This window comes from Tripterygium wilfordii, chromosome 22 (assembly GCF_013401445.1).
Source record: "Tripterygium wilfordii isolate XIE 37 chromosome 22, ASM1340144v1, whole genome shotgun sequence".
NCBI classification, from domain to species: Eukaryota; Viridiplantae; Streptophyta; class Magnoliopsida; order Celastrales; family Celastraceae; genus Tripterygium; species Tripterygium wilfordii.
Window position 1 is genome coordinate 3,598,193 of NC_052253.1, and position 17,040 is coordinate 3,615,232.

General features: G+C 34.9%; 1 protein-coding gene across 4 annotated transcripts; it reads left to right on the forward strand.

The window, feature by feature from the left end:
• Window positions 1–867: 867 nt before the first annotated feature.
• Window positions 868–13,178, forward strand: LOC119991938. 4 transcript variants are annotated; one of them, XM_038838496.1, is made up of 3 exons: window positions 868–923; window positions 9,245–10,197; window positions 10,312–10,827. In XM_038838496.1, the coding sequence occupies exons 2-3, from the start codon at window positions 9,926–9,928 to the stop codon at window positions 10,520–10,522; spliced, it is 483 nt and encodes a 160-aa protein (XP_038694424.1). In that variant the 5' UTR covers window positions 868–923; window positions 9,245–9,925; the 3' UTR covers window positions 10,523–10,827. The 4 variants fall into 4 exon arrangements, 3 of the variants coding, with proteins under 3 accessions (XP_038694424.1, XP_038694423.1, XP_038694422.1); XR_005466298.1 differs by lacking the exons at window positions 868–923; window positions 10,312–10,827 and adding exons at window positions 7,627–8,004; window positions 12,193–13,178 and having other exon boundaries at window positions 9,757–10,197; XM_038838495.1 differs by lacking the exon at window positions 868–923 and adding an exon at window positions 7,627–8,004 and having other exon boundaries at window positions 9,753–10,197.
• Window positions 13,179–17,040: the final 3,862 nt, after the last annotated feature.

Below are 17,040 nucleotides of genomic sequence, written 5' to 3' on the forward strand. Positions count from 1 at the left end.
TGAGGAAAATGGGCTTTTGTTTCTTTAGGCTTTTGTTTTTGGACAGGCTAACCATGGGCCGATTTATCTCTTTTTGAGCTGTTGCCACAGTTCCTGACCGTAAAGACCAGGTCCATGAGCCTCAAGAACCTCCAGGTAGATTTTGCATTTGTTCATGTAAATTAAATTTAGTAGCATCTATAAAATAATTTTTTACTGTTATTTAATCAACTAATCTTTGCTCTAGTTTTCCTTTCACAAAAAGCGCCGCTATTTAATTCGTGCCAATTCCTTAATGTGAATTAGTTTTTGCTTCAACGATGCTTCATTTTAAATTTATTCAATGTCGATATATAAGAAGTGGTGATATATCAATGTTAAATTTATCCAACGCCGATATATCAATATTTTAACGATGTTTGTAAAAAGCGTCGCTAGAGAAATGGAGGCTATAGAAATAGAGAAATAAAAGCTCAAAGTACATTATTTATGCAAGTGGGAGGTTGTAGTTCTAGTTAAATGGGGATCGAAGTTTTGGGTGTTTTTGGAGAAAAGGAGGAATTTAGAGGATCTAAGTTGTTGATGTCGACTTTTGGAGTGGGGTTTGGGGCTAAAATTTTAGATTTCGTTGGGATTTAATAATACTCCTATAAGTGAACAATCACTCTTTTATACTATTTCGAGGCATATTTTAATCAAATGTCACTTGTAATGTTGCCGTGCTTATTGCTTGATAGATTGTAAGGAAGGAGCGGCAAATAGAATAGACATTTGAACCTTCACTACGGCAACGTTTTGGATTTTGTGATCAGTTGAATTTTTTTACTTAATTTTGTTATGTACTTAAACTGATTTGTAAGTTTTCGATCAGTTACGCTAAAAGGATTTGGGACATGTCATCTGCTGCCATGTCATCCTAAATTTTTGGAAATTTTCATTTTAAGGTTTGCCATGTGAGTTGATAGAAACTATCCATGCTAAATTTGCACCAAGGTATAAAATAGAAAGATTCAAGAAAATAACAACACATAGTTTACGTGATTCGGCAACTTGACTATGTCCACGGAGTCTGATCTTTCATTAGAGTTGAGTGTCAATGATCCTTTACAAATGTGGAATGATATGTATTTATAGGCTTGGGGTTTGTCAGTTGATGCGGTTATGAGACAATTTAACCTCCACTGGTAACCTCTCATTGTAACTGCTTATGCGATAACCGTCGAATAACTGAACTGTCGGATAAACTACTTCTAGATAAGTTCTTTTGTTTGGGAGCTGTCAATCTTCTAGAACCGTATATATTGAGCATATTTATTTACTCCACAGAAACATATATAGGATCTAAACTAAATTAAATGGTTTAAGATCATCCCATATATAGATATTATTTATAATGCACATCCGGTCATACTTTTGTTTGCAATCTTTCATTATCATGGAAAAAATTTGTTTGGAATATTCCCTTAACATAAGTGCTCTTAGTTCCAAATATTCTTAATATGTCAATATATCGTATTCAATCTATATATAAGAAATAATTTAAAAATATACGGTTCGACCTTTGGCCCTTCAGATTTACTGGTTGAACCTTCGAAATTCTCTTCACATTTGTTTGTAACACCCAAGCCATTAGTTAGAGTGATAAAGAATAGTGTGTATCACATTGATAATTAGGATTTGAATACCCTTCTCCCGTTTCTCAAAAAAAAAAAAATTGTACTCTGTAGCATTGAAGGTTCAGTATCTAATTAAATTATGCATTTTCCAAAATCAGCCAAAGCTTTATGGTAAAAAAAAAACTAGGATTAGTAATAGACATTTTATAGGGCTATGCACAATTTAAAGTGATTTTGAATGGCCACAATATATATGTTGATTGATTTGTTTTGTAATTTTAATATAAGCATATAGGTCCGATTGCATGTATATATTTATTAACCTTTTGTGAGATTGTGGTGTGAATGTGTGAAAGAATTGTTCTAAGAAAAAAAAAGAATTGTCATTATTGGAAAAGTCTCAGAAATTGAATAACTTTGTCTATGATGAATAGAGTTTTGAGTCAGACTTATTGGAAAAGTCTCAAGAACCTCTAGGCAGATTTTGCTTTTTGTTCATGTGATCAATTGAATTTTATGTAACAAATATAAAATTATTTTTTTACAGGTTTTCCATCAATTAACTTTTGACTAAGTTTAATTTTTATTGGTATTTAATTAGATGAAACATTGGATATTTGCATGTTCACTGTATACCGCAAAGCATGTAGTGGACAGAAGCTTAGGAATATAATATTTGTTTCTAGTATTGAATATACGTAGATAGAATTAGAATCATAGAACCATCACTATCCACTCATACTCAGTCCATTCTTTAATTGAAAATTTTAAGGCACGAGAAAAAGAGTGGGCCCACTATCCCCACTCCCCATGTGCACGTACGCGTCGTATCCAAAACCCTAATTCCATGAGCAATTGAAACCTAGTTTCTTACTAGTGTACGTAAGCTTTCATTTCAATGTATGTATATATATGTTTTTTTTTTTGATAAATCAGAGTTAATTTTATTAATGAGAAAGAGATGTTGTACACTGTGTAAATTAAAGAAAACCAAATTAACATGAGTGTTCTTAAATTTTATTTTATTTTTTTTTACATATTGTTCTTATAAATTTACATGATCGAGTACATGATACATCCACACCTTGCATAACACACCTTTTTTTTTTACAAATAGAAATAACAACATCTTATTATAGTCCTTACAAATTCAAGCACACCTATACATATATGTATATGGGGAGAAGATCCTCTCTCTCTCTCTCTAGAAATAATAACTTTAATACATCATCACACAACACATAGCAAACCTACATAACGAAATCTTATCATAGACCTTACAAATTCAGGCACAACTATACACACACACATATATATATATAGATGCAGAAGAGACCTAGCTCACACTCCTATTGACAGCCTGAGCGTGGTATCAACCTCAACATTAGTGCCAGTCCTGGATTGATTAAGGCTTCCTTTCTCCACGTCAATCCTAAAGCGTGGTTGATGATGATGATGACCTTCTTCTTCTTTAAAGAATATGATTTCATCTCCGACCTCCAGCTTGTTCTCCTTCACAAAATCACTCCATCCCCTTGTTAAGACTGGTTTTGGATGCCCTTTGCTGCGAGTTCTGCACAGCAACCTTCGAACCCTTTTGCTCTTCATATCCCATACCTCCATTTCTTCAGCAATATTATTGTTAACTCCACCTTGTATGGCAGCCAAGAAAACTAGACACTTCGTTGGAAAACAAAGCCTTTTATTGATGTCTGTCACCCCCAGTCTCTTCTTGAAGGCTGCCGCATCACTATTCCATCGAGCCGCCATAACAATCAATTCCTTGATATCAAAGAGTGAATAGCTTTAGTTCTGTATTGCCAAAAAGAGTAGTTAATGAATCCTAACTCATGCTGCTATGAAAGAAGATATATATATATATAGCCCATGTATGGGAGAGAGAAAACCATAGCGCGTGACGGCGAGAGAGAGATAGAGGATCGCGCGTTAATTAAAAAATAAACACGATATCTTCTCGAAATCGTTGGTGGGTGACTAATTGCCCGATACAAAAAAAAAAAAAACAAAACAAAACAAAAAAAAAAACTAATTGAAAAAGGTGGTCGCGTTTGTATATAGGGCGATCGCAGTGGCGTTAACAACATGAGTAATGTTAGGTAGTTAATATAATGGTAGCTCATAGAAGCCCAAGTCTCTTAAACGAAATTTTGAAACTTTTTAACTCTCAAAATACATGTTAGATTTTTAAAAAATTACATATTCAATTGACAGATAAAACTCTTTCTAACAAGATCCCTTGTCAATGGATTTTGTCAGATAAATCTTAATTCCATTGTTTTTTTAAATAGAATTTCTTAATTCCATTATTTTTTTCAATGAAATTTCAAAAATAAATAAATTCAGAACTAAAACAATGAATTTTAACTTTACTTTAAAAAACAATTGAAACTGATTGAAAAATGCCATCACGTATGCATATAGGGCGATCGCAGTGGCCTTAACACGACAAAAGGAAGAAAAAGTTCGAGTAGAAAAAGCAAAATCTTATCAAATTAAAGGACACCTATATATATGTGTGTGCGCGCGGGCATATATATCAAAAAGGAGGGGGACAAAATTAAAGGAAGAAAAAGTTCATATATATGCGTGTGTGTGTCTATATATATATAAAAAAAGAGGAGGACAAAAGGACGAAATATATATATATATATATATACCACGCCAACCTTTATCTATGGAGCTATCAAAACATCCAAAAACCCTAAACATACTAGGTTCCGAAAATGATTGTATGGCCCGCAGCCCACTATCGATTGAAGTAGTTTAATAAGAGGATCGCTATGGCCCGCAACCCACTATCGATTCAATCCAACACTAACATGCAGAGGTTCACTCACTTCAATTTTTGGAATATTTTCTATGTGATGTTATATTTCTGGGAAATAATTGTCATTCCAAAAAAAAAAACAAAAAACGTACAGATGTTGTCGGTGCGGCGAAAACCGAAGTTGGCAGCTTTGACTATAATGAATCCCAGTTTGGGTGTTCACATACGCAAATGAACACATATTAACCCTTGTAGGGGCTATCATCACATTTTGGTTTACTGTATAAAATAATAACAAATAGTGGGTTAAAAGCAACTTTTGGTAAATGAAAAATATAACCCATATCCACTAGTTTACCGAAATTGCAAACGTATATTTTGGATGATCGAATTGAACTGGATCATATTTTTTGGTGATTAAAAATTACCTTAACTCAACAAATAGCTTATATAGAGGATATATATGAGTTATTTTAGAGGCCTTAATTAGTTGGTGATCTGAGTTGTAAGCTCATCTCCCATTGCATATATAAATTTTTTCATATAGTTATTCAATATCATTAATGCACACCAAACATTAGCAAAACTTGGCGTTTGGCGTCCATTTTTAAACAACCAATTCTACAAATGCATAGTTTTAGGCTCCATTTGTTTATGAGAGAACTAAATTTTATGAAAATTTATATAATTTTTTGGGGTTTGTTACAAAGAGTTTTCATCAACATGTTTTATGTGTATGTTGGGTTTTAAAACTAAGTCAAAATTAAAAATGTCTCACACCGAAAAGTTGAGGAAAATCAAAAATGTTTTTATAGGTTAAAATCTAACACATCTCAATAATAAATGATCATTTTAAGGACAAAATTGTGTGGAATTTGTGGCCCAAAACACACAATATTTTATAAATTGTCTGGGTTAAATTTTAGGTAACAAAGCAAGAGCCAACTATAATGTCGGGTTCACTTACGTCACCCATTTGAGTAACTTGTTGAGTCTTTTCAAATGTCTTTATGGATTTACCCACAATGTTGGGGGTACCATAAGGACCCAACCTCGCTTAGTAATTGTATAATTAAGCTCACAAGTGAGAGAGAATGTTAAGATAAAAATTTCTTACATAAGAAAATTAAGATCCAACATCCCTCAATAATATATAGTCATTTTATAGATAAATTCGTGCTGGTCTTAAGTCCTAAAGCGGATAACAACTCTAGAAGTTTTTTTTTTGCCAATTTTATTACAACTATCGAGAAAATTTAAAAAAAAATCAAAATACGTTTTTAATTATTTTAATAATTGTTTGAGAAATGATATTTTGCTTTAAAAAGAGAGAGAGACAAATTGAAATTTGTTATTCACTTTTCCCCCTATTTTCTAATTTAATTAGACAAGGGTTTTTTTTTAAAAAAAGAAAACTAAAGAATAAAGCCTCTTTTTCAACAGGTTTTTAACTTGTGAAAGCTTAAAACGACTATAAATTATAGGGACACAAAGGCTTGTTAACTTTATTTTAAATCATAATTTACGTTGGGGTGAATTGATGATGAAAATTTCTTAACACTAAGAGTCTGTTTGGTATCACTTTTGTTTATTGTTTAAATTTCAAAAAATAGAAAGTAAAAACAAAAAATATTGTTTGTTTGTTTGTTCTGTTTTGGTTTTTATGAAAACCAAAAACAGGTTTTCAAAACAATTTTTGAAAGTGATACCAAACACAACCTAAACTTTTATCAATTTTTTTTTTGAACTTGTTGTTCATTCTTAAACAATTTTGACTTTGTTATAGGGTAATAATCATTTTTTTAAAACATTGGAGGGGATACGAACCCTGATCATTAAAGTAATATATATAATCTTATCATTTTAATTAATGGTTCGGGTGTAATGATCACTTACTTATAGGGAAAATTTAATGCGTGTTAAACAAAAATATTTCTTAATTTGGATACAGAATAATTAAGCAGCCGTATTATAATCTTAAATTAATCACTGAAAAGGGAAAATAAATCACAAGAGTGAAATCGGGAAAAGTATGGATAGACCACTCAAAGATAGGGTCGTTTGCAATTGGGTCACGGAATGAAATTTTTTTCCAATTAGGTCACTCAATGTTTTAAATTTTTCCAATTAGGTCACTCCGATCAATTTCCGATCAATTTATTGTCGGAAATTGCTGATCTGGCTTATTGTGGCTGCACATCAACAAATTTTGATTACGTGGGGCATATATATCATTATTAATAATAATCCAAAAAACTAAATATTGACATGTAATACATTTATAATTAGAAAATTAAAAAATAACAAAAAAAGAATTTAAAAATGAAAAAGAAGATTTGAAGAAAAGCATCCAAGCGTCAAATCGGATCTGGCGTTTTCATGAGAGGGAAGCGATGGTGCCGCCAAGGGTGTTTGTTAGGGGAAAGTACATCGGAGGAGCGCAGGAGGTGGTGAGAGATTTTTGCCTTATTTTTCGTGCAACGAAAGCTGTAAGCAGGTGATGGTGGTGAAGGAAGGGCAGATGCAGGGGAGGAGTGTGATGGTTAGGTGTTCTGGAGTGGATTTCTCCGGTGCACCCATATCTCTCTTTGTTTCTCTCTCTTCAACCAAAGAAAATCTCAAAAATTATTCACTCTCTCTCCCTCCTCTGCCCTCAATTTCGAGTCGCCAATGACGTCTGCCTTTACTCCTACTACCCACCATCCACTAGATCTGGCACACCGTCCATGGAAACTTCGCCGTACCCTGGTTCCCTTCAATAGGAGTGTTGGGCGTGGACCTCTCCTTCTCAAGCGAGTGGAGCTCATCAATGATCTGAGCCTTCACCGTTTTAGTGTTATCATCGTGACAGATCTCGTCTTTGTTGATGCTATTGTTGTGCGTTTGGATCTTCGAAAGGCCAAATTGGAAACAAAAAATATCATTTGAGCCTCACCGTTTCAATAATTTCAAAATAAATTATAATTTGAAACAAAAAACAACTTTTTAATAATAAATAATTATAAAATATAAATTCCACGTAATAAAAATCCATGTCAGCAAAAAACGAGTGATATGTTCTTGCGATTAGCCATGTCAGCAATTTCCGGTTGAAATTGATTGGAAATTGACCAGAGTGACCTAATCGGAAAATTTTAAAACATTGAGTGACCTAATTGGAAAAAAGTTTCTTACGATGACCCAATTACAAACGACCCCATCTTTGAGTGGTCAATCCGTACTTTTCCCAAGTGAAATCTGATCTCAGTCCTCAGAAGGGTCATGCCCACTCTGAAACATACGCGCAGTCCCAAATCTCCAGAAATGCTCGAGCGCGCCCTCTCTACGCGACTCCGCGGTCCGTCTCCTCACTCCGATGACACCGATATTGAAGCCGCCGAAGAGAACGCTGCCGTCGATGAATTCAAGACCAAGAGGCAACATATCTCCCTCTTGGCCTCCAATTACCTGTCCCGCGTCGGCCACCTTTGGCCTGGTCCCTGTCTCGTCCTCTGCCTTCTAGTCCTTCTTCTCTTAATCACTTCGTTGCACTTTCAGTCTCGCGGTCTCGTCTGTTCGTCCTCGTACGACAGGTCTCACATTGGGTTTTTTGGGCTCGATGGGCTGGATTCGGACTTCGGTGTAAGACTTTCTGCTTTATGTATCAATATATGTTCGCATTTGTTTCCGTACGAGCGGGTGTGCTTGTTTATGTGATGTGATCTGGAAACTTGCTTAATCCGTGTTTGGATTTGATTCTGGAAAGTTTGCTCAGATCTGAGTTTTGCAACTTTTGATTAGATGTTCTGTTCTTTTGCTTGATTAGAGAGACTGAACAGTGTTTTGAGTGTATTTTTAACCTCCATTTTCTTATTTTTAGGGTTGTTTTAGGCTTATATGAGTCGAAATAGATCTTAGTGCCAGGTCTGATGTTTACATTAAGTAATGTGTGCTTGTTTGCGGAAAGAGAAGTGAACGAGTGGCAATGTGATGTGTGAAGCTTCTTTTTCTTTTGGGTAAATGGATATTCTATGTAAGTGGGAGGTTGTAGTTCTAGTTAAATGGGGATCGAAGTTTTAGATGTTTTTGGAGAAAAGGAGGAATTTAGAAGATCTAAGTTGATGTCGACTTTTGGGTTGGGGTTTGGGGCTGATATTTTAGATTTGGTTGGGATTATAAGTGAACATCACTCTTTTGTACTATTTTGAGGCATATTTTATCAAATGTCACTTGTAATGTTTCGGTGCTCATTGCTTGATAGATTGTAAGGAAGGAGCAGCAAATAGAATAGACATTTGAACCTTCACTAGGACAACGTTTTGGATTTTTTGATCTGTTGAAATTTTTACTTAATTTTGTTATGTACTTAAATTGATTTATAAGTTTTCAGTTACGATAAAAGGATTTGGGACTTGTCACACGCCATGTCATCCTAAATTTTTGGAAAATTTCATTTTAGAGTGTGTTTGGATTGAGGGATTTGGAGGGAAGGGAAAGGAAGGGAAATAGAGTTTCCTTCTAATTCCCTTGTTTGGATAGTTTATTAAAAATGAAGGGGAGGGATTTGAGGGGATTTGGGAGGAAGATTTCATTAAATTTTTGTTAAAATTCTCTCTCTCCAAAATGGAGTCATTTGGAGGGAAGGGATTACTAATTAAGTCATTTGTAAGTTAAATATCTATTTTACCCTTGTACATAATATTTTAACATAAAAATAAGGATAAATTAGTAAATTAAACAAATTTTTTTTCCTTCTTTTTTTTATCTATCCAAACATGGGAGAGGGAAAAATAGTCTCCCTTCCCCTCTCTTCCCTTCCCTCCCCCTCCCCTCCCTTCTCTTCCCTTCCCCCCAAATCCCTCAATCCAAACACACTCTTAAGGTTTGCTATGTGAGTTGATAGAAACATAGGATCTGAACTAAATTAAATGGTTTACAATTTTGAATGACTATGCTCTCTGTTTTTGCTGTTCATTGTAATGGGTGCTGTGGGATAATTGAATCACTTTATTTTTTTTAAAAGTTAAAAGTAAGTCCTCGTTCACATTGTGCCATGTAACGACTTTCCCTTTCTTTGCTTTTACTCATGCACAGAAAGCTAGAAGGAATGGAATATAATGTTCTCGTGTTGAGCCTGGACCTTTTCCCTGGTTGTCATTGGTTCTGAGTAATAACATAGCCTTTTATAGATTGCTGATGACTGGTTACTTGGTTGATTGTTACCCTGAAAGAGATTATTCAATTTGGTTTTCCGATTTGGAGGTGCTTGACTAAAAATTAAGCGGCTGACTACTCTTATTTCGACCAATATATCAATTGATTATTTTTAAAATGGAACTATTAATTGTCTTGTGGACTATGACCATTTAATACTTATTTTTTGGCAAAAGGCAGATCGAAACATAGAAAAACAGTTGAATGGACATCAAAAGATTTGCTGAAGGGTTTGGAGGAGTTTGTCCCAATTTATGAAACACGGCCAATAAAAAGTAACCTGTATGGGATGGGTTTTGATCACAGCTTTGCGATTTGGTTTATTGCTTGATGGCTGAAGCCTGATCTGATGATTGAGAGTGGTGCATTCAAAGGGCATTCGACTTGGGTCTTGCGGCAGGCCATGCCAGACACACCAATTATATCCCTTTCACCTCGGCATCCTGAGAAATATCTGAAGAAGGGACCTGCTTATATCGATGGAAATTGTACATATTTTGCTGGAAAGGAATTTATTGATTTTGGGAGTGTTGATTGGAAGAGTGTGATGAAGAAACATGGCATTACTGATCTTACTCGAGTTCTTATTTTCTTTGATGACCATCAGAACGAATTGAAAAGGTAATTGGAGCATCAAGGTTTTACAATTCTATTGCATTTTAATATATTAATATGCTACACAATACACATGAAATTTACCCACTGATGCCCTTTAATTCGTGCATTCATGGCCAGAATTAAGCAAGCATTGAAGGCTGGTTTTCGGCATCTTGTTTTTGAGGATAACTATCTAGGAAGCACGGACACTCCTAAAATGGTGGCGTGTCCGTGTCGGACACTTCTCGGACACCGACACGCCTCGGACACGTGTCCAAGCTGTGTCCTGTTTTTTCTTAATTTTTTTGAAGATGGACACGACTTGGACACTTCCCGGACACGGCAATAGACAATATACAAGTTACAGAGAGTCTGTAAGGTTTGAATCACAAGTCTGGAATCTTCCTTATCAACACCACCCTCAAATGGAAGTATACAGAAATTATACTATACTAACATACTTAGATTTAATTTTAAGACACTAATTTCAATATCATACAGAGTTAGTAGTTGTAATGCATTACATGCTTTTGTTATCTTAAAGAGAATCCATAAATGATTTTTATTCAAATATCAAGTGAAAGTGAGAATCCATATATATATATATATATATATATATATATATATATATGTAGGTATGTATGTATGTATGTATGCGTGTCCTTGCAGTGTCCGTGTCCGTGTCCTACAAATTTTGAAATTGCCGTGTCGGAGTGTCGTGTCGTGTCGTGTCGTGTCGTGTCGTGTCCGTGTCCGTGTCCGTGTCCGTGTCCGTGCTTCCTAGATAACCATGATACTGGAACTGGGGATCACTATTCCTTGAGGCAGATATGTGATCAATTATATATAAGAGGTTCATGCTCCCCCTTTCTAATCATATCATTTGCATGATCATAGCTGTGCTGACTTTGTTTTCTTAATTTGAATTTGCATGATCAGAAGGTTTGACCTAATTAATTGTGTAAAATAATTGCTTCTTGCTGCAAAAGAAATGAAGTTTGACAAATGCAAAACATTCAATTTCAAAATTTGTACCTGAAGTAAGTGGTTAGGGACAAACAATTTGAATCTTACCTACCACAGGAGATGACCACTTTTCTATCCAACATATGTATTATTTAGTCAGTTAAACAAAATATATTGATGCATCTCAATTTTTGAAGGATTTAACATCACTTTTTTTTCACTGTTCAAATGGGATTGGGATTTGAATCCTGCCCCAAGGGTGGGGTGGTGAGGAGCTTAACCACTTGACTTAGTGGTTCTTCATCTCCACCTTTTTGGTTTGACCAATCATGATCTTTGCTACGGTTTATGCATCGTATAACTCGTCTTGTATAGCTTCTATTCATGTTCTGATTGTCTTCCTACAATCCTATTATTATGGTAACTTATTGTCATTGAGGCCTACCCTGGAAGCTTTTCCTTATATGTATTGGTGCACTCCACTTCATGTTTGTTCAATCTGACCTGTCTCCCAGTAGCTTCCTCTGCCCCCATTAGCCATTCATATTCATATACATCAAACAAAGTAGTAAAATGTTAGATTTTGGTACTAGTCAACTCTGAAGAATTTTGTTTTTAGAGAATTAAATTTGACTTCTGAGTGTGGGTGTAGGCCGTGTATGGACATCTTCCCCAGTTTTGTGCATCGGTTCTTCTTTTTAATTGAATTTAATGTTGCATTGGAAATCCTAAATAGCTAATTAGTGATCATTCGTGGTTTCTATCCACACATTGGAATCCTGAATCCAGGCAAATGCTTTAAGTTGGGTTGCTATTTGTTCTTAATTATGCTTGGGATATGAAGTTACTAATTAAGTTTAAATACTTTGTTTTCTTCTTGTGGCTCGGTTTGAATAATGGAAATGCTTGTTCTTTTTTTGTCGGAACTTATGTGATAACTTTGTTCCCTTTTAATTTTAACTGTTGTTGCTTGTAGTACTGTCTGGTGATTTGATCCTGGGCTATCTAAATTAATCAGTTTACTGTAAAGATTGTGATCATCTTTTTATCCAGGAGGTGGACATAGCTGCTTTAAAGACAGTGATGAAGCCAGAATTAGATCAAAAAGGAAGAAATGTTGGGGTAAGGCAGTGGATATAGATGAACTATGTGGACCAGGTGAAGCGTGGTGGGGTGTTAGAGGGTTTGTGAGGGACAAGTTTAACCATAGCAATCAGCCAATTTCCTATGCGGAACATTTCCAAAACAGTCGGTTCCTTGGATCAATACTTGATGTTTATTGGGAGCTTCCTCCAGTTGCTGGTCTTTCTCTCACTCACCAGACACGTTACGATCCTGCTCGTGCTTTTACTCCGATTGTTGAAGATGCCTGGTATGGCCTATTCCAGAAGCTTGGTCTAGGTAGGCTTGATCGTTCAGTTTTTAATGGATATAGGGAAAATTTAATGCGTGTTAAACAAAAATATTTCTTAATTTGGATGTAGATAATTACGCAGTTGTATTATAATCTTAAATTAATCATTGAAAAGGGAAAAGAAAATCAGAGTGAAATCTGATCCCAGTCCTCAGTAGGGTCATGCCCACTCTGAAACATCCGCGCAGTCCCAAATCTCCAGAAATGCTTGAGCTCACCCTCTCCACGCGACTCCGCGGTCCATCTCTTCACTCTGATGACACAGATATTGAAGTCGCCGAATAGAACGTTGCCGTCGATGAATCCAAGACCAAGAGGCAACATATCTCGCTCTTGGCCTCCAATTACCTGTTCCGAGTTGGCCACCTTTGGCCTGGTCCCCGTCTCGTCCTATGCCTTCTAGTCCTCTTAATCACTTTGTTGCATTTTCAGTCTCGCGGTCTCGTCTGCTGGTCCTCGTACGACAGGTCTCGCGTTGGGTTTTTTGGGCTTGATTCGGACTTTGGAGTGCTTCGAGTGCCATGGTGTAAGCATTTCTGCTTTATGTATCAATATATGTTCGCATTTGTTTCTGTACGAGCGGTTGTTCTTATATATGTGATGTGATCTGGAAACTTGCTTAATTCGTGTTAGGATTTGATTTTGGAAAGTTTGCTCAGATCTGGTTTTGCAATTTTTGCTATGGTTTTCCTAGACTTTACGACGCTTTTAGAAAAAGCGCTGCTATTTAATTCGTGCCAATTCTTAACGTGAATTAGTTTTTACTTCAACGACGCTTCTTTATTCAGCGTTGATACATCAATTTTAAATTTATTCAACGCCGATATATAAGAAGCAGGGATATATCCATGTTAAATTTATTCAACGTCGATATATCAATGTTTTAGCAATGTTTGTAAAAGCACCGCTATAGAAATAGAGGAAGAAAAGCTCAAGGTATATTATTTATTTATTTTATTTTTTTAAAATATTGCAGAGAAATATGTTTGTAGTTAGAATCGAACATTTGACACACATATGACCTAGTCGATTATCAATCAAGTCATCTCTCTTTGGTAGGTATGTTATTTATTAAGATCTTAATGATCCTAATTATTAGCTACTTACCTCTATACCGTTAATTTAATTTGTTATTTTCGCATCTTATACTAATATAACACCCATATATATATCTATGTCTATATATATCCACACCTTGCATGAAATATACCAAGTCTCAAAACAAAAACACAAACAACACACGTACAAACAGAAATAGCAACATCAATACATCATCACAATTCACACATGTCAAACCACAAAACAAAAGCTTAATATAGACCTGACAAACTCCGCACACCTATACATATACATATATATATAGACACACACACACATATAGATAGATAGATAGATAGATACATAGACGCAGAAGAGACCTCACACTCCTATTGATAGCCTGAGCGTGGTATCAACCTCATTGACAATAGTAGCAGTAGTAGTACTTTTCTCCTGAGCTCCATTAGTCACCTCCACAACACAACGGCGTCCACCATTGATTGAAGACAAAGACGACATGTTTGTCCTCTTCAGAGACACAACATTATTATAAGTGCTAGTTCTTGCTTTCTCCACGTCAATCCTAAAGCGTGCTCGACGATGATCATCTTCTTCTTCTTCACTGAAGAAGATGACTTCGTCACCAACCTCCAGCTTGTTCTCCTTCACAAAATCAATCCATCCACTTGTTAAGACTGGTCTTGGATACCCTTTCCTGCGAATTCTGCACACGAACCTCCGAACCCTTTCGATCTTCATATCCCAAACCTCCATTTCTGCAGCAATATTGTTAAGGCTACCTTGTAAGGCAGGCAAGAAAACTAGACACTTCGTTGGGAAACAAAGCCTATTATTAATGTCTGTCTTCCCCAATCTCTTCTTGAAGAGTAGGACTACCGCATCACCAGTCTGTCGAGCCGCCATAACAATTAGTACTCCTTGGCTCGCTCTAGAAGAGAAAGTAGTCTGAAAGATGAAGAAGTCGTGAAACCTAACTGTGTGTGTTGGTAATAGATATAGAGATACAATCGTGCCTTAAATATAGGGATTCCACGACATGTTTTTATTAAATTATTCTTAAAGATAATGTAATGTAAGACGAGCCTGCAGGGTAATAGCTATATATTAATCACGGCTCACACAGTAGCTTTCGTCATGAAATTATCAATTTCTGTAACATTTTTCTGATATCTTCTCATATACAACGACACCATACAATACAAATTTATTTTTTGCACATTCGATATGAGTTTAAACTCGGGTCGTCAAACCCTTGTGAACAGAAATTTACCATATCGACCAGGTAAGTTTGATCAAAACTCAGAGCATGACCCACAAAGATATTGTCTGACCAGCATAATTAATGTATGCATTATGTTAATTTTAGTTTAATTAACTTTGTAAATTGCAGAATATTGAACGTACCAGCTGGACGTCTACATTAAACTAAAACCCACTCCAATTTGTAAGTCGGACAATATCATAATCAAACAATTAATAAATTATATACCAATTTTTTAATCTATCACTGCATAAACTTGGCCCTGACCTTATGAGTTGTGCTATTGCTGCTTGCTGCCCTACAGTGGACTCTTACATACTTTCTTGATTCTCATATATATATATATATAACAATAAACTTTATTATCATCATTCATCACTAATCACTATCATTCCAATTAATTAGTAAAAAAACTAGGATTAGTAGTAGACATGAAATTAGTACAAGTAAATTAGCCTTAGTTTTTTTTAATATCAAAAGAAAAGTAACATAATTTATACATCAAATCGCTATCATTCCAATTAATTAGTAAAAAGACTAGGACAGTCGGACAATATCAGAATCAAACAATTAATAAATTATATACCAATTTTTTAATCTATCATTGCATAAACTTGGCCCTGACCTTATGAGGCTATTGCTGCTTGGGGCCCTACAGTGGACTCTTACATACTTTCTTGATTCTCAAATATATATATATATATATATATATGTATGTATAGCAATAAACTTTATTATCATCTTTCATCACTAATCACTATCATTCCAATTAATTACAGTGTGCATTACCCAAAAAAAAGAAGTCTCAATTCATATTTTCTAGAAAGACCATTAGACCAATATTCAATGTCTCGGATTGGTCGGTTTGAAAAGAATGAATCGATCCAAATATGCAAATACTCAAAAGTTTAGGTGGAAAAAGGAAATCCCAAAATTGATAATATATATTGTACAATTAATGCTACATGAACTGATCAATTAATTGTTCTCAGATTCTGCACAGCGACATATAAAAATTAAAATTAAGAAAATAGTAAACAAAAAATATATTATACCTATTTTTTTTATTGTATAAGTTACCTTCTATTTCAAATTATGGACTATGCTCAAATAAAATGATTATCGTTTTAAGGTAAGTGGGAATTGGGGGACTTAACCCAAAATCTCTTAGTCATTTGCTTACTGACGGATTAATTCATTTTCAATTGCAGAATATTCAGTCAATTTAATTAACTGGATGTGTTCCTATAGTGGATTCTTACAAAGGGAATTGGGTTCCACGGACTGAGCAACGATTAGGAGTTGACACTTTGAAATCTACTAAATTTTTCCTACGTCACATTTATATATAACACCAATTCAACTTAAATATCCTTACTAACATTCTTTGGAGGGATTATTGGGCATATATACGTAAAGTCCTAGTTTCTAAACAAATAATGATTTGCGTTTTTTAAATTGTTATAATTCGGAGAATTTTAGAGGGATGAGAATAAGAAGGTAAGAAGTAGAAGAATAACGTAAAAGGGGTTTGGCCTAATCCAATCTATTTGAGGAATTTTTCATACAGTTTTGTCCTTTAAAATATCCCCTCACACTTAGAGTGTGGACAATACCTCAAGTGGATTGCGCCAAACTTATCTCACATTCTTCTTCTTCTGCTTCCCTACTCACCTCTTCTAATCCCTCTCAATTCTTCAAATTATAATATGGTATCGAAACATATACTTGATCCTAATAACCTCCCGTATAACCTACTTGTTATTGGGTATCGCATAACCGAGCCCACATATGTGAGAGATTGTTAAAACTTATAAAAAATCTCATATTTGTTTGGTGTAAGTTAACGATATGGTTTATAAATGTGAGCCAAACTTTAAACACTTGAGGCGTTTTTTGAAGAAAAAGCCATCCGGGCCTTGGGCCTAGAGCATGGACAATACTTCAAGTATATTATTGGCTGAAATATTTCTCACTTACTTCTAGACTTCCCTACTTGCTTATTCTAATCTCTCAATTTCTTCAAATTATAACAAAATTTGTTTTATTATTAATGAAGAGAAACAAGCTCAGTCCAATTTAGTTAACAAAGCCCACTAGTACAGGCCCATATTTCAATTCATTCTGTATGTCTCAATGGACATATGTTCAGTACTCTTTTGCAACA